Here is a 27,008-nt window from a genome sequence, read left to right as displayed (position 1 = left end):
GACTCGTGGAGACTCGGCGCGGGACAGGGCAGCTGCTGGTGCCCCAGGTAAATGAAACAATGTATTTATTTCGAATCTGCAGTTCTGCTTTAAGGCCCATATGCAATTAATTTTTTTCACCTGAGTTATCTCCTTGGAGATAATTTTCATCTTCGCTGTAAACTAAATTTTCAACATTTTACAACTGAAAGAGTACCAAAAAGTTGGTGAAAAGGTACTATCAAAATTATTTTGAGTATTTTCTTGCTTGCTGGTGGGTTTAAATAGCATTTTATGACAACTAGGAGAAAACTTAGGTGAAAAAGTGAATTGCATATGGGCCTTGAAGTAAGAGGGGTATGGAGCAGCACGGTGGCCTAGTGGTTAGCACTCTCGCCTTGCAGCGCTGGGTCCGCCGGTTTGAATCCCAGCCAGGTCACTATCTGCAAGGAGTTTGTATGTTATCCCTGTCTCTGTGTGGGTTTCCTCCAGGCACTCCGGTTTCCTCCGACATCCCAAAAACATACAGATAAGTTAAGTGGCTTGCCCCTAAATTGGCCCTAGACTACACTACATGATACATAATGTACATATACATGAGGCTATGGTAGGGATTAGATTGTGACCCCCTCTGAGGGACAGTTAAGTAACAAGACAGTATATCAATACTAAATAAAAATAATGGAGGCTGCCTTATTTATTTCCTTTTAAACAATACCAGTTGCCTGGCTATCCTGCTAATGTTCACTGCCTCTAATAATTTTAGCCATAGACCCTGAACAAGCATACAGCATATCAGATGTTTGACTACAGTTTGACTGGATTTGCCCGATGCAGGGATTTCTAGCGCCCTGCTATAGCCATAAAGCGCAGGAGCTTGGCGCAGCTATAGCAGTAATGCTATAGTCCTTGCCTTGCGTACGGGTAATTAGGGGATCCGCCGATTGCCAGATCCTGAAGTATTTAACACTCGCCACCCCCAAATTTGTGTGGAAGCAGGGTGAGCTGAATTCAGCTCACCCTGTGCAGGAAGCCCTGCGCCCAACTGCCATGTACGCCTTCATTGCCTCACGTTTTTATATCAGATTAACTACGATTCTCTAGGCTGGAGATCAATAAAGAACAAAAGAGATCCCGTAAACCTGGTCTGAATTTACTGTAATTCTCATTAAAGGTATGTGTATGTGACTGAACCCCACAAGTTCTAATTTACTAACCTTTTGGCATTCCTCTCTGTGACCCAAGTACAAGTTGCCACCTAATGGTCACAATATTTGACAAGCCCAGACCGGATTGGTTAAATCACTTACAGTATGATTTCCAGAGATCCCCTGTGCTGGTAAAAACCCATAATTTAGACACTTCTTTTACAATTTTATTAAGAACATCTCAACCCCCAACAGCTGCAAATTCTCCCGTGTTGTGTAATTTTGTTTTGCAGACTGAAATACGTCCAACCTAACAGTCAAATAATAGTTTGGTCCATTGTTTTTAAAGGATGGAGAGAAATCTCAGTCATGAATCTGATGGTGGAGGCCTGCTTTTGTGATGAAACACTTCCTGCAGTCCAAACAGGCAAAGGTGGGCTCAGTTTTTTTGGATCCGCTGATGAGACACCAGTTTTAACTTGTGCATGAACAATGACCTGCACTCCAACAGGTGTACTCTTGCTTGCCCAAGTGTACACTCTGATGTGAAGATACTTTCAGTGCTCAAAAGATGTTCCAGTTGGAGCGCACATTATCACTTTCATGTCTTTGAAGATGTCTTAGTAGATCTGGTTTCCGTATGTAGCTCTTCTCGCAGTAGGAGCAAGCAAACGCCCTCTCACAGGTGTGTAGCTTCTGGTGGGCTAACAGAGTTGTCCTGTGCCTGAACTGTCGGCCACACTCGAAACATGAATAGGGCTTTTCATTGGTGTGGATGCGCTGATGGACCACCAGATCAGATTTCTGGGTAAATCGTTTCCCACATTCGAAACAAGGGTAAGGCTTCTCACCTGTGTGAATTCGCATGTGTCGGGTAAGCGAGTCCTTCTGCCTGAAGCTTTTGCCACAAATAAAACACACATGTGGCCGGTCCGCCGAGGGGTTGTTCTGTTGTCGTTGAACAGAGGCATTCTGGGTGAAACAATCACCATATGCGGCTCGTAGAAAAACTGCACAATCTTTTTTATTTGCACCTGAAGAAGATTCCATAATATTTTTTACCCTTTCCCCACTGAGAAGATTTGCATTGATATTTGGTGTAGATTGTTTATAAATGTAAGAATCTGTTGATATTTCTGAATTGAGGGCTCCTGGGTAAATACGTGGGGCAACCATATGCACTTTGCTGGAAGAAACTTCCTCAGATATAGAAGAACCAGGTGACATTTCTAGACTGAGAAGCACTGGGTGGATATTTTGAGTAACCATATGCAGTTTACTTGGACAGGGTATAGAAGTACCTGTAGACCTTTTTTGACTGAGAAGTCTTGGTTGGACATTTGGGGTAACCACCTTCTTTTTACTGCACGAGGATTCACCAGAAATAGAAGGATCTCTTGAACTTTGTAGACCAAGACATCTTGGAGGAATATTTGGGATACCGACATGAACTTTAAGGGCAGAATGTTCTGCGGGTATTTTAGATAAAGAGTAATTTACTGTATTTTCTAGACTGCGAAGTCCTGGATGGATATTTGAAGAAGGTGTGGTAAATTTATCAGGAGTTTCCTCAAAATGATGGAGATCTGGTGCTGTGTCCTGGTTCTGAAGCTCTGGGAGGGTACCAGAAGTTACAGTGTTTTGTATTCGAGAATCCGAGCTAAAATTGTCATCTTCTATTATGGTATCTTGAGTCAACCGACGTTCTTTGGAGATGTTCCAGACATTACATTCTTCTCCTGTAAAAGTAATCAAAATGGAATGTATGCATTAAATCCCATTTCCATTAATATTTTTCTTACCTATGCCTTGCCTCTCAAACCTTGCAGCCTCCAAACCCCATCCCCTATAGTCACCTCTGAGGGTTTTAAGTTCATGGCCATATGATTCCATTATGCTGCCAGACTGCCATGGCACTCCGAGCCTGTTTCAGCTGCGATTAATTCTGTCACAGCTCCTCCACCATGCCGCATTCTAGAAACCAACTGCATTATCACAACCCCCCCCCCCCCCCCCCCCCCCCGATATAATGTAGCGGAAGTCTGTACCTATGCCAACTATCTGATTGGTTGAGTGGATCAAACACATGTTCTCCCAGAAGTCAACTTATTAGGCTGGGCTGGCTCCGGGAGTCAAGAGGAAACAGGAGCCCTAGCATGATGTCATAGCTGGAGTTCCTGAGGGTCCAGGTGAGTATAAATGAGGAGGGGGGATATTGGGAGGATGGGTTCACTCCATTGCTACTGGGGGGGTGAAGGTTGAGGGAGGAAAGAGAAATGTACGTCTCACCAAGAAATCACTTGGCTCAGTCACCACACAGAAGCAATAATGATTGTTTTCCGTGTATTTTAGGACCACACTTAAGGACCAGGGCTTTCTGCAGTGATCGGTGCTGCGTGCGCTCTCCAGCCCGCAGCACCGATCAGGATTAAGCCTTGGCGATCAGACTTCCCCCCTTTTTTCCCCACTAGGGGGATGTCCTGCTGGGGGGGTCTGATCGCCGCCGGCTGTTTGTGATCTGCGGAGGGGGCTTTTTAAAGCCCCCCTCCGCAGCGTTTTCCGTGCTCCCTGCCTTCCCGTCCCTCCCTCTCCCTCCATGGGCTGCGCAGGACGGATATCCGTCCTACGCATTGAAGGATAGGCTTCAGCCTATCATATGCCAGGGATCAGAGGCTGGGGATCGCCGATCTACGTCACAGCGCTGCTGCGCAGCAGCGCCAGATGATGTAAACAGCGGGAATTTCTTCCCCGCGTGTTTACATTTTGCCGGCGAGCCACGATCAGCGGCTCTCCGGCTGTTCACGGAGACACCCTCCGTGAACTGACATGGAAAGGCCGCTCGATCGAGCGGCTGTTTCCATAGTAACCCACTTAAGACCTGCAGACGCCTATGGGCGTTAGCTGGTCCTTAAAGAGACACTGAAGCGAAAAAAAATATATGATATAATGAATTGGTTGTGTACTATGAATAATTACTAGAAGATTAGCAGCAAAGAAAATATTCTCGTATTTTTATTTTCAGAAATATAGTGTTTTTTCTAACATTGCATCACTCTATAATATGTGCAGATTACACAACACTCAGCATTCAAAATGAGTCTTTCAGAGCAGTCTGTGAAGTAATGAACTCTCCTCTAGCAGAGGAAAAGTAAACAGTTCAATTACAGTTGAGATAATAAAAGTCAGATAACAGCCCTCTCCACGACTAAGTTAGTTAGTCGGAGAGCTTAATAGCTTTTTTGCATAGAGATAACAACTGGAGTCTCTCAACTCTTCCTGTACTGGAAACAATTAGACTGATGTATCTGATCTTAATGTTTTATTTCTTAGCTGTACTACACATACAAATCATAATATCATAATTTTTTCGCTTCAGTGTCTCTTTAAGTGGTTAACTAAACGCTGCCCTACAGCTTTTCCTTCACCACACCTACTCCCTCCTTCTCTGACAGACTGCCACTGGAAATTGGGGAAGAAATGCAGGAAGGTGGGGAAGAAAGAGAGAGAAGGAAAGGAAGCAGAAGATCTATAGGAGCATTATCTTTAGAATTCACAGGTAGGTGGAATATATCATGGGAGGAAGTTTAAAAGGGTGATCCTCAGTGAGACATTTTTATACATATTAGAAAAGATGGTCACTGTGGGGATACCACGGTCACCTGTATGACCAGGAGAGACCAGGAGCCAAATGGTGCAGTATTGGAGGGTATTAGATGTTAGATTGTAGTACAAAAGTATTTACTGTATACTGACAAAGGTGGGTTGCAGTCCCTGCAACCACCGTATATCACCAATGGGGAAATAACCGTCCACGCTCAGTATTCCAGGCACTACTGGAACTGGACGATCGCACTCCTGGTTGGTCCTTCTTGGTTGTAGAAAACACCACACCCGGAAGGTGAACACCTCCAAAGGAGATGTAATGTATAGTACTGGTGGTGGAGGCGCCCAAAAATAGGTAATGTAATGAAACAAAAATATGGTGGAGGGAGGATGTCTTTACCACTCAAGATGGAAGAACCCAAACCACAAGGTTAATGTAAAAAGATTAAATGATTTATTCAGCAAATATTTATTCAGCCCGCTTCTTCAGGTCAATACAAGTGCCTTTGATCATCAGCCTCAGACTGAAGCCATCCTCTGTAGCAGCGGGATAAATGAGTGGACCATGCGAGCAGCATGGATCATGGCCCTGAGGCTCACACAATAGCAGAACTTTCCATTCAGCCCAGCTCCTGGGTGGATGAGGCTGGGAAAATGGAAAGTTCTGCTTGTCTGTGTGAGCTTCCAGCCATGATCTACACTGCTCGGCTGCTGTACTTTGTACTGTTACTGGTGACTTACCTTGGTTAGTAGGGCTGAAGGTAATGGCAATGACTTCCTCTTTATACTGCTGCTCAGCATTTATGTGTGTCTTGTCCTCACTGTCATCACCATCTGCATGATCATAGACTGGAGTATTGTTAATGTTGACATCTCTGCGACATTCCTCCTAAACAAACACATGCTGTCATCAAGAACACTCTAAATCAGCCAAGATTCATGCTGAAAAATGTAAAACCCAAATTCCAGATTTTTAACCATTAATCTCTATCACCTCCTAAACTCTTATTTTTGGAGTAGTGAAGAAGGGTGGAGGCCCCAAAATAAAAATTTCTCAAAGTACATGTTATAAAGACATAAATAAATAAATACAATGTAGCCCAGAAAAACCAAGGGTTTAGGTAAAATAAGGTTTATTCAAGCACAATTAAAAAGACAACGTGTGTCTCGGGTCTCTGCCTGCTTCTTCAGGTCAATAAAGTGCCTCAGGGAATTCAGTTTGCAGCCTGGGCACCAAAAAACAAAACAAAAAAAAACAAAAAAGGTTTTGGCAGCCAGTTTGAAAACTGAATTCCCTGAGGCTGTTTATTGACCTGAGGAAGCAGGCAGAGACCCGAGAAACGCATTGTCTTTTTTTAAATTGTGCTTGAATAAAGAGGTAAGATACCTCATATTCATATCTTTATAACGTATACTCAGAGATTTTTATTTTTGGGCACCTCCACCCTTCTTCATTGCCCACTAAACTTCAGTTGGTGGTGTCCTTCCCACGAGCGTGGTGCTATCCACAGCTAGTAAGGACCCCACGAGAGCGACCACCGAGTTCCGGCAGGACTTGGAGTACCGAGCAGGCACAGTGCTTTCCCGATAGGTGATAAACAGTGGTTGCAGGTTCTGCAACTCACCTTTGTGAGTATATCTACTCTTAATATTGAGCTAATTTTATCCTACAATACTGAACCACAGGCTACTGTGGTTACCAGTGCTGGGACAAGGGTCTGCAGCACCCAAGGCAGTAATTCCAAAATGTGCCACTCCCCCCCCCCCCACCCCCCGCCAACTTCTTGTCCGTACTGCACACTTTCAACCCAGCCATGAATGCATGCTGGGGCAGCAATGCTGCAGTAAGCCAGCAACGCTGTCACCCTCCGTGTTTGAACTAACCTCCTTCGGGCTACCCGAACCCGACAGTTTCGCTTTCCAGCCAACACGTGTCCTGACCGGAGCGGTAGCTCTGCCAATAACTGCGTACCCACCCACAAGCCTCGCTGCCATCAATCAGAGAGCAGACAGGCACGGCTGTAGTGTCAGTGTTGCTTAGCAACAGTAGGAAGCAGGCTAAGCAACACTGACGCTACAGCCGCCTCTGTCTTCACTCTGATGGCAACGCGGCTTGTGGGCGGGCGCACAGTCACTTATGATCAAAGCTTCTGCTCCAGTCAGGAGACGAGGAGGCTGCGGAGGTTAGAGTAGAGGGTGACAGGGCAAGGGAAGAGGAATGCGCTCTCACACCACAGTGCCCCAAGACTGGTGCCTTTTCTGCCTCGACCCGGCCCTGGTGGTTACCCCACAGTGACTGTGATCTGCATCTTTGGGGTTGGTCCTTAGAGGGAACTGCACTGCTCTGTTCAGTTTCTCAACATTATTATAGCATGGAACCCTTTATGAAAGAAGGTGTTTGTTGAGTATCCCGTGTGAATAACTTTACTCACAGTATATTGTTCAGGAATCTATATATATAATAGAGTAAGTGCCTCAACCTTCAAGCAAGAAGAAGAAGTAGCGCCCTGCCCCCAGGGCCGGTCCAAGCAAGAAGAAGGGGCTGGTCCAAGCAAGAAGAAGAAGTAGTGTCATATCAAACCAAGGGCAAAGATGGATAGTTTGCATAGCCAGTAGTAGTGCATTGTGTGTAACCACAAATGTTCACTTATAGCTTAATTATTGCAGATTTGCTTCTGTTTTAAGAAGGAAAATTACACCAAGCTTTGCTTTTTTTAGTAGGAGGGCTTTTTGGTCTCTTTTATCCTCCTATACATTCTTAGTAGTTTGGGTCACCCTGAGCTGCTTGGTTACTCTGTTGTACTGGTCCAAGCCCTATCTCATACAGCATTATCAATCCCTGCTATGTACTAATGAGGACCAAACGGCTGAAATTGGCTGTCACATGTGGGTTTGATATGACTGTGTAAAATGTAAAGCTATAGGCCTTGCTATACACCAGTGGCTCTGGATGCTTGCTTGGCTTACTAAGAGTAAAAAGGAATTATTTGCATATTTAGTAGCAGTGCATTGGGCTCTATTCTCAATGACTTCCCGCATGCGGTAAAGTACATGCGGGAAGTTTGCGACCAAAATACAGTCAAGTTGACATTCTCAAAATGTTCAGCATGTTTTTTCGCATGCGGTAAAAGTGCGGGATTCATGCGGAAAAATTTCCGCAAAAGTCGGTATTTTCCGCAATAAAAAATCAATTCTCAAAAATATTCAGGCGCATCATTTCGTCATTATTTACCGATTTTTTTTATCCCCTACAAGTAGTAGGTGATATATTGCGCATCCCATTGACTTTAATGAAGTCTGGAGGCTTATGGGCTGTGCTTGCTGGACCTTAACATTTTTTTTAAACACTTTTTCATGCGACCTCTTTACCGCATGATTCCCGCATGAATAATGGCTGTTACCACATCTTTTTTCCCGCATGCGGAAAACATGCGGAAAATATTAGTGAATGTGGAAAAAAATGCGGAATTTACCGCTGGCGGAAATTTTTCGGTAACATTTTTCGGTGTTTTGTCATCTTTGTGAATAGAGCCCAAAGTGGGTAACTACAAATGTTCACTTATAGCTGAATTATTGCATATTTCAATCCCTGCCATGTACAGATGAGGACCAAAAGTCGGAAACAGGCTGTCACATGTGTGTTTGATATGGCTGTGTAAAATTTAAAGCTAAAGGCTTGCTATACACCAGTGGTTCTGGATGCCTGCTTGGCTTACTAAAGAGCAACTGTTAGCTCTAAAATGCCCCCTAAAAAAAACACATATGTAAGTAGATAAATACATGCTCTACTTACATGACAGATGTATCGTAGTGTCCACGTTTTGATTTCTGTAATTTTTATGTTTAAATATTAGAAGGCTCCTGTTGCTGGCAGGGGCCATCTTGTGTCCGGCTAGATCTTCTCCCCCCCCCCCCCCCCCCACATCCCCCTCCTCCCCGCACTGACTGAGCACAGCGGGGAGGAATAAATGCAGCAGCCACACACAGACTCGCCTAATAATGGATCCAAGCGCTGTCGTTCCCATCTATTCTCTGCACTAGTGCAGAGTGTAGGATACTGCAGCGCCTGGAACCATTATTCCGGGAGTCTGTGTGTGTGCACCACCTTTATCCTTCCCCAAAGCTCAGTGCGGGGAAAAAGAAGAATGCGGCGGCGGCGGGCGGCAGAACGGCGGGGGCGCGGACATGCCACTGGAGGAGGGGGGCAGAGGACAGTGACAGGAGATAGCCTCTGGCCCCCCTCCGTGCGCTCTAACAGCAGCGGCGACCAGGCAGACAAGGGGAGACCAGGCGGCCAATCGTAGTGCAGAGAGATGAGTGACAGAGGCATCAGCCAATCAGGCTGATTCAGCATGCCTGTCACTTCTCTCTGCGGCTTGCGTCCACTTTTAGAGCCTGGGGCATGAGGAGAGAAATCTACAAAAGTAAGAAGGATTTGAAACGTTTACATTGCCTGGTTAGCATCCTTTCTACTGCTCTATTAGCATGCAGTAGAGAACATATTGTGTATTTTCTGCCTAACAGTTACTCTTAAGGGTGAAAAGGAATTATTTGCATATTTAGTAGCAGTGCATTGTGGGTAACCACAAATGTTCACTTACAGCTGAATTATTGCATATTTCCTTCTGTTTTAGGAAGGCAAATTACACCAAGCTTTGCTTTTTTTAGTAGGAGGTCTTTTTGGTCCCTTTTATGCCCCTATACATTCGAGTGGTTTGGGTCACCCTGAGCTGCTTGGTTACTCTGTTGTACTGGTCCAAGCACTATCTCACACAGCCATATCAATACCTGCCATGTACTGATGGGGACCAAAAGTCTGAAACAGGCTGTCTACATGTGGGTTTGATATGACTCTGTAATATTTAAAGCTATAGTCTTGCTATGCACCAGCGGTTCTGGATGCTTGCTTGGCTTACCAAGGGGGAAAAGGGGTAATTTGCATATTTAGTAGCAGTGCATTGTGGGTAACCACAAATGTTCACTTATAGCTGAATTATTGCAGATTTCCTTCTGTTTTAAAAAGGCAAATTACACCAATACAGTGTGCGGCATTGCAGGAAGTGACGACAGTGTAACGCACGATGGAACACGGAAGAAGAGAGTCATCCCCGCCCGCTGCCTCTTACTAATAGTGGCGGCTGCTGCTGTGCTTAAGCAGGAGGGGAGCGCACATGGGGGACCCAGGGGGGGGGGGGGGTTCCTGCTGAGCTTAAGCTGGAGGTAGAGCACACATGGGGGACTTAGTTGAGGGGGGGGTCCAACCCCCCTCCCTGCTGATGTGCCCAATACCCCCTTCCTGCCCTCTACCCTCTTATGTGGCGTATGCTACGCCGTGGGTCGGCTAGTACTCAGTATTTGTGTATAAATGTTTTTCAAAAACACCTCTTTTTTGGTTGTATTTAACTAAGAATACATATTCTGTCTTATTTATGTAAGATTAAGTATCTTTTAAATCCTCAAACTCACTACAGTAGTACTGATTTTAGGGATGGTCAATGATATTCAAATAATTCTGAGTAGATGCAAGAATGTGTAAATGTATGCAGCTTAAAAATGGACCAATCCATTCCCACCAAGTTGGAATTCAATATTCAATCTGTATCCATTTTAATACACACACTCTCATGCAAACTCTCACTGCAGACCAACCATCCAGGAACCACGCCTATCCCTACAGCTAAGTTAAAGTGGATCCGAGATAAACTTTTACTCATTGCTTAATTGTGCTCCTTTCATATAGTTTATAGGGCATTCCTCAAGCCAAATACGTTTTTGTTTTGTTTTAGTACTCTAATTCCCTATAAACTAAACAAGCCTCGCCCACAGCTCTTCACAGAGCCTTGGCACTCAGTCCCAGGTAGCAAGGGCTTATGGGAGCTGAGTCTGGGCAGGAGGAGGAGGCAGTTACCAGCCAGAGATTTCAGAGGCAGAGGGGAGGATGGAGGAGGAGGGGGAGAGCATTTTCCACAGGCTGAGGGCTGGAGATGCTATCAGCTTGCCTCAGTGTAGTGTGCCAAACAGAATATGGCTGCCCTCATTGTATCACAGCAATAAATAATCATAAACTTTTGAAGCTGTTTGCAGCTAGATTTGCTGTGTAAACTATCTAAACTTTAGATAAGATATATAGACAAGTTACTTGTTATAGTTACTTTTTTATCTCGGATCCGCTTTAAAAGCAAAGGTCTATGGGGTTGATTCACTATCACTATAGCTCCCCTTACTACTTGCTTAGCGTGCCTTATCAGAGTTAATGTGCCTTATCAGAGTTAGTGTGCGTTATCAGAGTTAGCGTGCCTCATCAGAGTAGCATAGCGAGCGATACAACCTTATGCCTGCTAATTGGTGATGACGAGAGCTCCACTCGTCCTGCCCTGAGCCCCTACAGGTCCAATTACTTTAAAGGACATTATCCCCGCACTTTTATTGGCCCAATAGGCTGCTTGTCAAGCTTCCTGTCAAGTGCCAGGCAGCCTATTAGGCCAATCAAAGTGCGGTATAATGTCCTTTAAAGTGCTCAGGGCAGGACGAGTGGAGCTCTCATCATTGCCAATTAGTAGACATAAGTTCGTAGCTACTCTGATAAGGCACGTTAACTCTGATAAGGCACATTAACTCTGACAAAGCACGGTAACTCAGACAAGGCATATTAACTCTGATAAGGCACACTAAGAGTGCAATAAGGGGAGCTATAGCAATAGTGAATCAACCCCTTAGTTTGCTAAATAAAAAGGCATTATTTTGCACACTCGCATACATCACAGAGGTTCCCCTGAGCTTTTATAACTCTGGCCCTAGAAAATGCTTCATGCAACATGCAAGCTTACAGTGCATCAACCTACCAAAAGATTAGGCACACATATCCTAATGTTCTTTCTTGGGAATGTCCTCTATTGGGACAGTTGGGGCTTCAAACTAACCACGTGAGGGAGCTACAATATACAGCCACACGCACCGTACGCACAACAGCGTCAGCTGTGCAACTGTTGACAACTGTTTATTGGACAAAGAGAGAGACAGGACTGGATTGTCAACATTCACAAAGCTTTTGCCTTTTGCTGTTGGTGACTTACGGGGGGGGGGGGGGGGGGGGGCTTCTGGCAAGACCCTTAAGCTTGGTACACGTCTTCAATTTTGATTAGTCAATGAATGGCCAATTTTACCACCTCAATGTAGTATGAGGGTCAACAGATTTTGAGTACTGTGAACAGATCGAGTCGGTAAACTCTCATCAGCGCCATGGAATATGTTGGCTCTTTATAAATCAATAATAATACTACATGGAAGTGGTAAAATTGGTCAGTGATTGGCCAATCAGGATCGCATGTGTATGTCGGGCTTTAGTTTTACCTACCTGATAACTGAGAGGGATGATGGTATCCTCCTGTGTACAATCCTGGGAATGAAGAGAGCAACCCTCTGGTGGAATTCTGTTACTGGATCCATCTGTAGAAAGCAAACACAGTGACTGGACATATAGCATCAGGCTGTATGTGTTTAGGATATACAGTGGTGTGAAAAACTATTTGCCCCCTTCCTGATTTCTTATTCTTTTGCATGTTTGTCACACTTAAATGTTTCTGCTCATCAAAAACCGTTAACTATTAGTCAAAGATAACATAATTGAACACAAAATGCAGTTTTAAATGATGTTTTTTATTATTTAGTGAGAAAAAAACCTCAAAACCTACATGGCCCTGTGTGAAAAAGAAATTGCCCCCTGAACCTAATAACTGGTTGGGCCACGCTTAGCAGCAATAACTGCAAGCAAGCATTTGCGATCACTTGCAACGAGTCTTACAGCGCTCTGGAGGAATTTTGGCCCACTCATCTTTGCAGAATTGTTGTAATTCAGCTTTATTTGAGGGTTTTCTAGCATGAATCGCCTTTTTAAGGTCATGTCACAACATCTCAATAGGATTCAGGTCAGGACTTTGACTAGGCCTCTCCAAAGTCTTCATTTTGTTTTTCTTCAGCCATTCAGAGGTGGATTTGCTGGTGTGTTTTGGGTCATTGTCCTCCTGCAGCACCCAAGATCGCTTCAGCTTGAGTTGACGAACAGATGGCCGGACATTCTCCTTCAGGATTTTTTGGCAGACAGTAGAATTCATGGTTCCATCTATCACAGCATGCCTTCCAGGTCCTGAAGCAGCAAAACAACCCCAGACCATCACACTACCACCACCATATTTCACTGTTGTTATGATGTTCTTCTGCTGAAATGCTGTGTTACCAGATGTAACGGGACACGCACCTTCCAAAAAGTTCAACTTTTGTCTCGTCGGTCCACAAGGTATTTTCCCAAAAGTCTTGGCAATCCTTGAGATTTTTTTTAGCAAAATTGAGACGAGCCTTAACCCCCCTGGCGGTATGAAAAATTTCGCCAGGGGGCAGCGCAGCAGTTTATTTTATTTATTTATTTTTTTAAAATCATGTAGCGAGCCCAGGGCTCGCTACATGATAGCCGCTGCTCAGAGGCACCTCCCCCCCCGCGCCCGCTTCGATCGCCTTCGGCGATCTCCGATCAGGAAATACCGTTCAAAGAACGGGATTTCCTGGAGGGCTTCCCCCGTCGCCATGGCGACGGGGCGGGATGACGTCACCGACGTCAGCGACGTCATTGGGAGTCCCGATCCACCCCTCGGCGCTGCCTGGCACTGATTGGCCAGGCAGCGCATGGGGTCTGGGGCCCGCGCGCCGCAACGGATAGTGGCGATCGGGCGCGGGCCGGCGGCGATCAGTGTGCTGCTGCAGCTAGCAAAGTGCTAGCTGCGTCCAGCAAAAAAAAATTATGTAAATCTGCCCAGCAGGGCCTGAGCGGCACCCTCCGGCGGCTTACCGCTAAGGAGGTTAATGTTCTTTTTGCTTAAAAGTGGTTTGCGCCTTGGATATCTTCCATGCAGGCCGTTTTTGCCCAGTCTCTTTCTTATGGTGGAGTCGTGAACACTGACCTTAATTGAGGCAAGCGAGGCCTGCAGTTCTTTAGATGTTGTCCTGGGGTCTTTTGTGGCCTCTCAGATGAGTTTTCTCTGCGCTCTTGGGGTAATTTTGGTCGGCCAGCCACTCCTGGGAAGGTTCATCACTGTTCCATGTGTTTGCCATTTGTGGATAATGGCTCTCACTGTGGTTCGCTGGAGTCCCAAAGCTTTAGAAATGGCTTTATAACCTTTACCAGACTGATACATCTCAATTACAGTACTTTTGTTCTCATTTGTTCCTGAATTTCTTTGGATCTTGGCATGATGTCTAGCTTTTGAGGTGCTTTTGGTCTACTTCTCTGTGTCAGATAGCTCCTATTTAAGTGATTTCTTGATTGAAACAGGTGTGGCAGTAATCCGGCCTGGGGGTGACTACAGAAATTGAACTCAGGTGTAATAAACCACCTTTAAGTTATTTTTTTAACAAGGGGGGGCAATCACTTTTTCACACAGGGCCATGTAGATTTGGAGTTTTTTTTCTCACTAAATAATAAAAAACCATCATTTAAAACTGCATTTTGTGTTCAATTAGGTTATCTTTGACTAATAGTTAACAGTTTTTGATGAGCAGAAACATTTAGGTGGGACAAACATGCAAAAGAATAAGAAATCAGGAAGGGGGCAAATAGTTTTTCACACCACTGTACTGTCAGTGAAGAGTAGCATGATAGTGGCAGAAGTTTGGGTCACAAATCTTTATTAAAGAGCAAGTGACACCCATGCTAACCTTGAAATAAAAAACACATATATAAGTCGATAAATACTTGTTCAACTTACATAACAGATGTATTGTACTATCCATGTTATGATTCCTGTGAATGTTATAAAGGAAAAGCAGAAAATCCTATTCTACAAAGTTTCCATCTTGGTTAACTTTGACCTCCTGACATCATTTCCTCCCTCACTCTTTTATTTCTCCTCTTGCTAATTGTGTACCGTCCGCCTCCCAGAGTCTTCAGACACTCCCACTGAGGTCTATACTAGGAAGTGCACTGTCTTATGTCATTAGAAGCAGAGGGAAATAAAGGGAAGAGAAATATAGTATAGATAAAAAGACCCCCCCCAGCATGCAACTGTTTTGCAAGCCCATGGCAAGGGCAATTAAAGGGCCATTGCTCCTAAGGTATGTAATAACTCCAAAACCATAACAGCAGAAAATGTTTTGAAAGCAGGATTAGCATCTCTATCACTTAATACACTCAGACCAGTTGCTGCTGACATTTGATTTTTATGGTGACAATCGCGCTTTAACCACTTTACCCCCGCGCGTACGTATTTCTCCGCCCCTTTTTCCATCCTTTAACAACCAGGGACGGAGAAATACGTACTTTCCGCGTTCCCGACGCTGTCCGCGCTCCCGCTCGTAAACACGCCGCCCGCCGCTAGTAAACACGCTGCCGCCCGCTCGCCCAGAGATCAATGAACGGGAAAATCCATTCCCGTTCGTTGATCTAAGCCCCGCAATGATCCGCTGCTCTCCTATGGGCAGCGCGATCATTGTAAGAAAAAACTCACGTGTCCAGCCTCCTTATACTTCCTCCAGGCTTCCGGAAGGAAGCTTGGAGGTCGCATTAAAACAAAAAGTTACTGTGGCCATCTTGTGGCCAAATAGTAAACTACACCCTACACATTTTTCACATACAAATAAATGACTTTTACACATAAAATTAACTCATTACCTCCCACACTCCCCTTTTTTTTTTTTTTTGTAATTAAAAAAAAATTAAAAAATTTACAATTAAAAAAAATACATAAATAGTTAACTTAGGGACTGAACTTTTAAAATATGTATGTCAAGAGGGTATAACACTGTTACTTTATAAACTATGGGCTTGTAATTAGGGATGGACGCAAAAATGAAAAAAATGCACCTTTATTTCCAAATAAAATATTGGCGCCAAACATTGTGATAGGGACATAATTTAAATGGTTTTATAACCGGGACAAAAGGGCAAATACATTTCATGGGTTTTAATTACAGTAGCATGCATTATTTAAAAACTATAATGGCCGAAAACTGAAAAATAATTATTTTTTTACCCACATTTTTCCTATTTTCCCATTAAAACACATTTAGAAAAAAATAATTCTTGGCATAATGTCCCACCTAAAGAAAGCCTAATTGGTGGCGGAAAAAACAAGCTATAGTTCATTTCATTGCGATAAGTAATGATAAAGTTATAGACGAATGAATGGAAGGAGCGCTGAAAGGTGAAAATTGCTCTGGTGCTCAGGGGGTAAAACCCCTCAGTGGTGAAGTGGTTAAAGCAAACCGGAATTGAAAAAAAAAACATGATATAATGAATTGTATATGTAGTACAGATAAGGAATATAACATTAGTAGCAAAGAGACGAGTTTCATATTTTTTGTAGTTGTACTACACATACAATTCATTATCTCATGAGTTTATTTTTGCTTCAGGTGTGCTTTAAGTGGAGACAAAATTAGAATAGCAACAGAAGGTTGTAGATGAGTAAAACACTAAGCAGAGGTGAAATGGTGGGAATAGGGAATAACATGATAGTCTATAAAGCAGTGATGGCTAACCTTGGCACACCAGCTGACAAAACTACAAATCCCATCATGCCTCTGCCTCTCCGAGTTATGCTTAGAGCTGTCAGAGTATCGCAATGTTTCATGGGACTTGTAGTTCCACCACATCTGGAGTGCCACGGTTAGCCATCGCTGCTATAGAGTATCTCCTGCACTTGGTGTTTATTGCTGACCTGTGCTGGTTGCCGGAGAAACGTCCTCCTCATGCAGGATATTATCCCTCACGTGTGTTTCTTCCGCTTCTTCTTGGATTTCAGCCTTAATGTTCACCTGGTTTCTGTCCTGAAAACATGAATTGCTTGATAAGTAAGTGAGTTGATGAGGTTTCACCAGTTAGGCAAAGAATGAAGGCAATCAGGCATTTGATAAGGGCATCAGTTCCACCTACCTGGTGATTGATGTTGTCATCTTTCTGCACACATTCCTGGGAATAAAGAGGACCTGTACTTCTCTCTGGTGGGCTTCCCTTCTCAGGTCCATCTGTAGGAAATACACACACTGACTGAATACATTATGGGCTTGATTCACAAAAGAGTGCTAACTGTTAGCACGGCCGTTTTTGCGCAAATGTTTGCGTTTGCGCGCGATCGCGAATTTTCACGCGCGATTAAACGGTTTCGCGCAAACGTGAATTTTTGCACAAAATTGGTAATGATTTCATGCGCAAACGCGAATTTTTGCACGAAAACGATAACGGTTTCACGTGAAAATTCGCGTTTGCGCACGAAACCATTTAATTGCGTGCAAAAATTCTCAAGCGTGCGCAAATACAAAAATGTGCGGTAAAACGGCTGTGCTAACAGTTAGCACTCTTTTGTAAATCAAGCCCTATGTGTTTATCAGATGACAGGAGATCTAAGGCTGGGTTCACTATACCAACTGATCCTGTAAAAACGTATCTGTATTCTGTTGAAACAGATCAGTTTGTTAAACTGAACATCAGATTTTGATCAACTTTTCTGATTCGTTTTCACATTGCCACGCGCACACCAATCCCAGAGCCCCTGCAGAAGCATCAGGCTCCCATTGGTTTGCAAAAGACCAATGGGAATCCTCCCTGAGCAGCAACCTCCCATCCTCCCTAAACCAATAGGAATCCTCCTTGGGTAGATGATTCTCACTGGTCTAGGGCAAACCAACTGTGGTCTGATGTTTTTGATGGGGCTCTGGGATCGGTATACCAGCGACCCGAATGGAAGGCAGCAGCAGTGAGTATTCTGCCAAACATACGTAGCAAGCAGCTTAGTGAGAACAGACATGTCAGTTCTTATAGGCTAGCTTTGGTTCCGCCTTGGCCATCCGCTTTATCCAGCCGATCCAAAAGTCATACGGAACCACAAACTTATGTTCCGCTCACTGGCACGGACCTGTTACGAACTGACTGATGTAAACAGATCCTATTGCTTTCCATACTCATCCATTCTGTTAAGTTCCAATAAACAGAAAGTTTTTACTGTCAGTGGGAACCCAGCTTAAAGTGTAAATGAGTCGAGTAATAACAAAGTTTTATACATACCCTGGGCTTCCTCCAGCGCCCTTCAGGCTGATCGCTCTCTCACTATCCTCCTCCACCGCCTGAATCCCTTGCTAGGTAATTCCCTAAGTTGGCGGTAGTCAGCGAAGGCACCGTCCAGCCGCACGCGCTCCCCCCTCGCTGGGAGCCTTCTGGGCAGGGCCGGCCCTAGACTTTTTGCCGCCTGAGGCAAATTTTAAAAAAAATTATTGCTGCCACCGCCCCCCCCCCCCCTGGGGGGCCGCCGCCGCCGAGCTGGAGGGGTAGCGGGCAGGGCGGGGGTATTGGGCCTAGCGGCGGGGAGGGGGGTCGGACCCCCCCTCCCTCGCCTGGGTCCCCGTCCTCCGCTCCCCTCCAGCCTTAAATACATCAAAACTAGCGCAACTCGTAAGAGGCAGTGGGCGGGGAGGACTCACCTCTTCCTCGCTCGATCCAGCGTGCGCTCCACTGACGTCCCTTCCTCCAGCGCCGTCCATTTACAATACAGTGGGCGGCGTGCAGGAAGGGACGTCAGTGGAGCGCACGCTGGATCGAGCGAGGAAGAGGTGAGTCCTCCCCGCCCACTGCCTCTTACGAGTTGCGCTAGTTCTGATGTATTTAAGGCTGGAGGGGAGCGGAGGACGGGGACCCAGGCGAGGGAGGGGGGGGTCCGACCCCCCTCCCCGCCCCTAGGCCCAATACCCCCGTCCTGCCCGCTACCCCTCCAGCTGGGCGGCCGGCTCCCCGCACCCTCCGACGGGCGGATGCCGCCCCTAGAAATTTGCCGCCTGAGGCAAAAGTTTCACCCCGCCTCATGAGCGGGCCGGCCCTGCTTCTGGGTCGTAGTACTGCGGAGGTGCAGAACTCTCCCAGCGACAGGGGCACGGTGGGGTGCAGGCACACGTGTGGTCAGGCCGCGCATGCGCAGTACGCCCCGACTTGCAGAATTACCAGGCTGCCTAGCTCAGGATCCAGGCAGCATGGAAGGCGGTGAGGGACCAATCAACCTGGAGGGGGATGGAGGAAGCCCCAGGTATGTATACATTTTTTTTTTACTTGTCTCATGTTTCAGCTCTCTCCTTTACAGCAAATAAAACTCTCCTCTCACCCTGAAGCATGAGGGGCAGACGATTCTCCATCATGGGGTCCTTGTAGACTTCCTTGTGTTTTTCTAAATACTTCCACTCCTCCATGGAGAAATAGACGGTGACGTCCTGACTTCTCACAGGAACCTGACACACATAATGATACAGTCACCATCCAGACACCTCCCTTACTGTGACTGGATTATGCCCCATAATTCCCAGCACTGCTCACCTCTCCTGTCAGCAGCTCAATTATCTTCTTGGTGACCTCTAGAATCTTTTTTTCACTGGGTTTCTCAGGTGGCAGCGAATCATGAGAAGGCTGCAAGACGGGGCTTTGGTTTCTGCACCATTCTCTTGCCACAGGTGGATACATGGCTTGTAAAAAACACTCAATAGATGCCATCTTCACTACCGCACATTTCTACATAGGGAAATATAGCAAAGAGATAAAAATGTTGTCATATGGCATTCCCCCAAATCTTCCTCACCTCCCAGTCATGTCAGTGTATTAATAGGGATAATAGTGATGTCATGTGACACTCCCAGAATCCTCCTCACCTCTGCAGTGATGTCTGTGTGTATTAATAGGGATAATAATGTCCTGTGACACACCCAGAATCCTCCTCACCTCTCCAGTCATGTCTGTGTATTAACCACTTTGTCCTCCTTGACGTATGAAAAAGTCAAGGAGGACATGCGCACTCCCGCGCGCTCCCGCGGCCGATCGCGTGCGTGCACGCGCACTCCCGGCCGCGGATTCAGTAGCCCAGGAATCAATGTATCGGGCTATGGTGCCCGATCACTGATTCCTCTCCCCCACTGAAAAAGCGACAGCTTCTCTCGGAAGCTACCCTTTTTCTGAAGCTATGTCCCTCTAAGCGTACATTGTACGCTTACAGTGACGTCATGTAAACAAACTCAAGATTGCCATCTTGAGGCCAAAAAGTAAAACTACAAGTAAAAGTAAAAAAACATTACAATACACAAATATTTCCCCAAATAAAACACTATTTATATCCCACCCTCCCAAAAATGCCCACATAAAATGTTTAATAAAAAGAACAAAAAACATTACTATAAAAAAAAACAACACATAAATATTTACCTAAGGGTCTAAACTTTTTAAATATCTATGTAAAGATGAAATATTTCTCTCTATTTTTTTTTTTATAAGCTTGTAAATAATGATGGATGCAAAACGGAAAAAAATGCTCTTTTATTTCCAAATAAAATATTGTCGCGATACATTGTGATAGGGACATAATTTAAACGGTGAAATAACCGTGACAAATGGGCAAATACAATACGTGGGTTTTAATTATGGAGGCATGTATTATTTTAAAACTATAATGGCCGAAAACTGACAAATAATGAATTTTTTCATTTTTTTTATTATTATTCTTACTGTTAAAATGCATTTACAGTAAGGTAGCTCTTAGCAAAATGTACCCCCCAAAGAAAGCCTAATTGGTGGCGGAAAAAACAAGATATAGATCAGTTCATTGTGATAAGTAGTGATAAAGTTATAGGCTAATGAATGGGAGGTGAACATTGCTCGGATGCATAAAGTGTAAACGACTGACAGCTTAAGTGGTTAATAAAGATAAAAGTGATGTCATGTGACAATCCTAGAAATCCCCTCACCTCTCCAGTCAGCAGGTAAATTATCTCCAGAGTGAGTTGTAATACTTCTTCATTCAGGTGACTGTGTTTGTCATCCATGTCAGTTGGTAAAGTCTTGGTTTCAGAAGGGAGATGACAAAGAGGAGCAGGTCTGAAAGAGTACCAAATCTAGAAAAAAATAAGAACATTATTACACAAGTCATATTAGAACTAACATCACAGGACAAACAACACAGTGACAGTTTTACAGCACCTAACACTAAATAATTCATGTCACTAATTGGTCCTAGAAGGAGCTCTTAGGCCCCATTACACTTAATCAGTTGCTCTCAGTTGTAACTGAAAGGACAACTGATTTCCAAAATAATGCCCATGTTTTCCTATGGCTCCGTTCAACCTATTACATCGTTAGTAGGTGTTTTTATAGGTAAGGCCAGTTGATGCTATCTGTTTTTTTTCTGTTTCAATGTTTTTTTTATTGAACAAATATATATGCAAGATACAAAACCATTAACACATATATGGCCTCAATTCACTAAGCTTTATCAAATGTTTGATAATTTACCTCATGGGATTACACAGTAAGGCAATAGCTTACACAGGAAACATAGGTTACACCGGCTGGTGCTTTTGAGGTAATCTACACAGGCCCAGAGTAGTGTGTAGATAGGGAGCAGGCTACAGTTGGCTGCCAGCCCCCCACTTACCATGACTGACTGACATATGACTAATACGTCCACCCAGTTTTTACTATAGCCTTATACAGAATACCGCAGGGGCCAAAAAACATGTTTACTATAGCAGAAATTCTATTATATCTGGGTTTACTATACCAGGCGTTACTCCTATATAATTATAATGAGGCTTGGCTGTGACCTGGACACTAAGTTTGCTACAGCTGAAAATTTACTAGATCAGAGTTTACTATAACTAGGCATAGCCGGATTAAGGCTAAATGGGGCCCTAAGCAAAGTAACTGATTTGGGCCCCCCATCATGTCGTAATAGAATCAGAAGATGCAGCTGCACAGCAACATGCCGCACACACATCGGGGCAGCCGAGCTACTGGTTGCTTTGGGCAACAGCCCGCTTTCCTCTGTGAGTGCACGATGCATGGCTGGGAGATTTGCACTCAGGGGCTGGGGCACCCCTGTGAAGAGGGCGCCAGATATCACAGCAGCAGCACTTTCCCCCTGAATCTCCAGCCTGGCAATAGCAGAAAGCTCTGGACACCGCCAAACCGGAAGCCGTTCCCCAGACAGAATTACATAACCACCCCCACCACCGAACCGCCGATTTCCTCCCAAACTAGACAGCCACCATGCAGCCTCCATCCCAGTGAATACGATAGTCCAGCAGAGAAGGCAGTCGCAGCGGGGGAGAATGACAGCACCAGATGACTCATCTATTGCGATCCAAGCAATAGAGGTCCCGTCATCCGGAGCCCATCTGTCTCCTCTAGAGTGCCGCCGCTCTGTTACAACTACTATTACTACTTCCTACTTCCTGTCTGATCTGAGAATCAGGAAGTGCAGAGCGAGCGGATGCACTGTAGAAGAGACAGATGGGTTTCAGATGACGGGATCTCTATCGCTTGGATCATGGATAGGTGAGTGAGCGTTTGCCATCTGCTGCTATCATTCTTGCTGCAGCTGTGGTTCTCTGTGGGAAGGGAGGGAGGAGTGGGCAGCGGCAGAGCGCACAGTAGCAGGAGGGGGACCTAGGAGGAGAGCCTGGCTCTGAAGACAATCAGCAGCGCACGGCTTCATTTTGACAAGACAAAACAAATAACATTTATATCACGCTTTTCTCCTGGCGGACTCAAAGCGCCAGAGCTGCAGCCACTAGGACACGCCCTATAGGCAATAGCAGTGTTAGAGAGACTTGCCTAAGGTCTCCTACTGAATAGGTGCTGGCTTACTGAAAAGGCAGAGCCGAGATTCGAACTCTGGTCTCCTGTGTCAGAGGCAGAGCCCTTAAAAGGACTCCGAGCAGTGCCTGTGGGTATGCCTTTAAGCATACCCACAACTATTCCTCACACCTACCAGCATGATGTTTGTAATTATATTCCCATGGCTTCCTTATATTTCATTGCATTGTGCTGAATCGAGCTGCCGACGTTGGAGAAAAGTCACCCTGTGTAATACAAGTAACTATGGAAAGATGCATATCATTTTGAAGCTCTCTTTCTCCTCTTTCCAACGATAGATAAACTGCCACCCTACGCCTTTTACTTTTTGCTATTTTCACGATCGAAAATTGAAGTGGCCGCGATTTCGATCGTGAAAATAGCGAAAACTAAAAGGCATAGGGCGGTGGTTTATATATCATTGGAAAGAGGAGAAAGAGAGCTTTAAGATGATATGCATCTTTCCATAGTTACTGTACTGCTCAGAGTCCCTTTAACCATTATACCATCCAGCCACCGCTGACAGGATGGCGAGGGCTGGTTTATGTGCTGATGGGGCCCCTTTGACTCTAAAAGCGACTGCTTTTGTTGCCTGGTCGGTAATCCGGCCCTGTAACTAGATTATACTGTACTGTATCACAAACTCCCATGTAAGCTAATAAAAAAAATAAAAAGAAGGGTAATAAACAAATGCACATGGTAACAAACAAGGCTTGAGGCATCACCCTGTCCTGCACAAGATGAGCATCTGTTATTTTTTTATGCCAGCTAGCATTAAAGATAATGACCAGCAGGCTCACGGAGGCTCATACAACATGAATGAATTACACAACAATCTTTCTTCTATTTTTAAACTTCTCACTTTGAAATGTCTTGATTTAGCTTATTTTCCCCTATCACTATCAGCCTCTCCATGTCTGGTGCAGGTTGAATATCCCTACAAACCTCCCCTCATCGCACTGGGCTCAAATGATGCGGATATAAGACCGTAAAAAATCCTTACTTAATCCTGGGAGAGTAAAGCGACATAGTGTAAAATAAATGGCCCAGTGTTCTCCCCAGAAATGTTTTTACAGCTGGGTGGCATGAAAAACTAGCCGGGTGGCTTAAGAAAATAGCCGGGTAGGGTGAGATGAGAGAATGGAAGGCCGGCGCTTTACTGCACAACTCTGCTTACAACAGAGGAGGAGGTGAGCCAACGACAGCTGGGTGCTCACTAAAACTAGCCAGGTGAAGCAAAAGATCCTGGGGAGAACACTGTTGGCCAATGAGGTAAAAACACTCTGAATAGCCCCAACCAACAAGTTTCATCCTCACACATTGTACTCGTCAGGACGAAACATGTTGGTGGATCTATTAAGAGTGCAATTAACTCATTGGCCAATAGCCGTGGATGGGATCAGCAGGTATTACACATGCAAACAGGGTTGTGTGAGGCGACTGTGAGTCCCAGGATGCTGCAGGGACCAGGCCAACCAACAGCACTTTGCATAGCAAGTGCTTCTATGGCTTTCAATTGTGAGGTCAAGAATTTTTAATTCTTTATTTAATAAATGGTTTCACACAATGTTGCTCTACTCAAATAGCTCGCAACTGTCCCTCTTTTGGATCCCTGTCCATCTTTCATTAGTTTGTCCTTCTTTCTATGTAAATATATATATATATTTCTCTACTAAAAAAATGTGTTTGATTGACTCTAAACTTTATTCCCATCCTTTAAATTGATATATTGCTAATTTTAAAATGGTAATATGAAGGAAAATGCACCAGGATAGAAAGGACCAGTGTGGTATGAATTATAAAACAACATATTTTTCTTATGAAATCTTTATGGTATGTGTTACTAGGGGTGTTATGGGGAGGGGTGGGGGGCGTTATCAGGGACATGGCTTAAGTGTCCCTGCTTCACATTTCAAAAAGTTGGGAGGTATGTACTCACTCTACCACGATTAAGAATTTTTAAGATCTTATGTGGATTTTACGATCTTATGTGCATCAGTGGTGCATCCAATGAGCTCTATGTGATAGTGGGGACATTTACAGTGATATTAAACCCCCACACCAGACATGGTGAGGTTGTGTGTTTCTGTAGTGCCAGATCATTCACGGGTTCAGTGGTGGTGGATATGAAACAATGTGAACTCAAATACAAAGTGGAACGAGATTACACACTGGGACAAAGTCATGACCCAACTTTAATGTCTAATGGCCACCTCCCTCCCTTATGAAGTTCCCTGGTGTCTCTTCCCTCTCCTATACAGTTCCCTGGTATCTAGATGGTCCCACTCCATCCCCTATACAGTTTCCTGGTGTCTATTGGCCCTCCCCTATATAGTTTCCTGGTGTCTAGTGGTCCTCCCTCCCCTATACAGTTCCCTGGTGTCTAGTAGTCCCCCTTCTTACCCCTGTACAGTTTGCTGATGCTAGAGGTCCCCCCTCGGCTATACAGTTCCTATACCTGGCTAAGCTACACTGAGGGCCCCTATACCTGGCTAAGCTACACTGAGGGCCCCTATACCTGGCTAAGCTACACTGAGGGCTCCTATACTTGGCTAAGCTACACTGAGGGCCCCTAAAACTGGCTAACCTACACTAGGGGCCCATATACATGGCTAAGCTACACTGAGGGCTCCTATACCTGGCTAAGCTACACTGAGGGCCCCTATATCTGGATAAGCTACACTGGGGGGCCCTATACCTTGGCTAAGCTACACTGGGGGGCCCAAATGCCAGGCTAACCTACACTGGGGGCCCATATGCCTGGCTAACCTACACTGGGGGCCCATATGCCTGGCTAACCTACACTGGGGCCCATATGCCTGGCTAACCTACACTGGGGCCCATATGCCTGGCTAACCTACACTGGGGCCCATATGCCTGGCTAACCTTGACTGGGGGCCCATATACCTGGCTAACCTTGACTGGGGGCCCATATACCTGGCTAACCTACACTGGGGGCCCATATACCTGGCTAACCTATACTGAGGGCCCATATACCTGGCTAACCTACACTGGGGGCCCATATACCTGGCTAACCTTGACTGGGGGCCCATATACCTGGCTAACCTTGACTGGGGGCCCATATACCTGGCTAACCTACACTGGGGGCCCATATACCTGGCTAACCTACACTGGGGGCCCATATACCTGGCTAACCTACACTGGGGGCCCATATACCTGGCTAACCTATACTGAGGGCCCATATACCTGGCTAACCTACACTGAGGGCCCATATACCTGGCTAACCTACACTGAGGGCCCATATACCTGGCTAACCTATACTGAGGGCCCATATACCTGGCTAACCTACACTGAGGGTACGTAACCTATGCTGCAGGCACATACACCTGGCTAACCTACGTCGGGAGGGGGGGGGCGTGCTTAGCATTTGGGACGTTGGTAGATCTCCTGGCCTCGGCAAATTTTAAAGTAGCTCGCGAGCCGAAAAAGTGTGGGCACCCCTGATCTAGGGCTTCTCCCCCATATAGCTTCCCTGGTGGTCTAGAGTGGGCCAAGCTTTATTACTAATCATGGTGACCCTTATTTCACAGTGGACATCCTCATACCTCCCAACTTTTTGAGATGAGAAAAAGGGACACTTAAGCCACGCCCCTGCCACACCCCTGACCACGCCCTCACCACGCCTCTAGTCACGCATACCATAAAGATTTCATAAGAAACATATGTTGTTTTATAATTCAAACCACACTGGCCCTTTCTATCCTGGTTCATTTTCCTTCATAGTAACATTTTAAAATTAGTAATATATCAATTTAAAGGATGGGAATAAAGTTTAGAGTCAATCAAGCACATGTTTAGTATAGAAATATATATATTTACATAGAAAGAGGGACAAAGTCCTGTAAGAGGGACAAATGAGGAGGAAAGAGGGACAGAGGGACAGGGCTCCCAAAAAGGGACTGTCCCTCCGAAAAAGGGACAGTTGGGAGCTGTGGACATCCTGGTACCCTGTCAAATGTGCCACCAGTGTTGCCTCCATTGGCAGTGTTGTCCCTTATCCAAATCCCCGACCTTGTAACCACTGGTGCCCCCCCCCCCCCCCCCCTTTTATACAAAGAAATCACCTACTGTCACCTCTTCTCTTCCCTTCGATTTTCTTCATACCATCATTTTGGTCTGATTGCCACTTCCGCCTTTTGCGTTCCAGACTTAAAAGATTTTTGCGTTCCAAGAGGCGGATGTGACTCCTCAGTGATCCACCCTGCTGTTTACCTCTGTAGTTCCGCTGTCAGCGAGCTCTAGTACTTTACGCGTATGGGCAGGCCATTTACAGTAGCAGTCAACAAAGTCTCCAGGCATTCTAGAACGGAAAGGTCGGAAGCGGCTTGAAACGCAGAGGTGCTCAGGTGGAACGCACAACCCGGAAGTCACTCAGCACAAAGGAAGTTATTTTTTTTCTTCTCTGTTATTGGTCGCCCTGTACTTGTTACATACAGTGGTAAGAGAAGAAATTGTCTGAATGCTGCTGGTGGTGTCATCGAGATGGCAGAACTGCTTCTGACACGGTTTGCAGCTGATGGAGTATCTGTCCTTTAATTTTCTTTATTCAGAAGAAAAGGCATTATTAGACTGATACTACAAGGGTGGACTGGTGAACTGCTCATTTATCATTG

The 27,008-nt window shown here is 45.2% G+C and overlaps 2 protein-coding genes across 2 annotated transcripts in view; one reads left to right on the top strand and one right to left on the bottom strand.

The window, feature by feature from the left end:
* Positions 1-1,343: 1,343 nt before the first annotated feature.
* Positions 1,344-26,694, bottom strand: LOC137534572 (oocyte zinc finger protein XlCOF7.1-like). The gene is made up of 9 exons (XM_068256133.1): positions 26,464-26,694; positions 20,487-20,633; positions 19,072-19,263; positions 18,863-18,986; positions 16,651-16,742; positions 16,436-16,544; positions 12,085-12,176; positions 5,472-5,619; positions 1,344-2,866 (listed from the first exon to the last, which is right to left on the bottom strand). The coding sequence occupies exons 2-9, from the start codon at positions 20,562-20,564 to the stop codon at positions 1,692-1,694; spliced, it is 2,010 nt and encodes a 669-aa protein (XP_068112234.1). The 5' UTR covers positions 20,565-20,633; positions 26,464-26,694; the 3' UTR covers positions 1,344-1,691.
* Positions 26,633-27,008, top strand: part of LOC137536836 (uncharacterized) — a 71,099-nt gene continuing 70,723 nt past the window's right edge. Inside the window, exon 1 of the mRNA XM_068259026.1 lies at positions 26,633-27,008. The gene's annotated coding sequence lies outside the window, so the exon portion shown is untranslated.

Source organism: Hyperolius riggenbachi, chromosome 10, assembly GCF_040937935.1.
Source record: "Hyperolius riggenbachi isolate aHypRig1 chromosome 10, aHypRig1.pri, whole genome shotgun sequence".
NCBI classification, from domain to species: domain Eukaryota; kingdom Metazoa; phylum Chordata; class Amphibia; order Anura; family Hyperoliidae; genus Hyperolius; species Hyperolius riggenbachi.
The sequence above is the reverse complement of the archived record's forward strand: the minus strand, read 5'-3'. Positions and strand labels throughout refer to the sequence as shown.

Excerpts from the sequence above, each read along its gene's own strand:
- LOC137534572 (XM_068256133.1), bottom strand. The coding sequence starts at position 20,564 with ATGGATGACAAACACAGTCACCTGAATGAAGAAGTATTACAACTCACT. Across the intron at positions 18,987-19,071 it reads TTGAGCTGCTGACAGGAGAG|GTTCCTGTGAGAAGTCAGGA; the intron begins GTGAGCAGTGCT and ends TATGTGTGTCAG. Across the intron at positions 12,177-16,435 it reads TTCTCCGGCAACCAGCACAG|ATGGATCCAGTAACAGAATT; the intron begins GTCAGCAATAAA and ends TGCTTTCTACAG.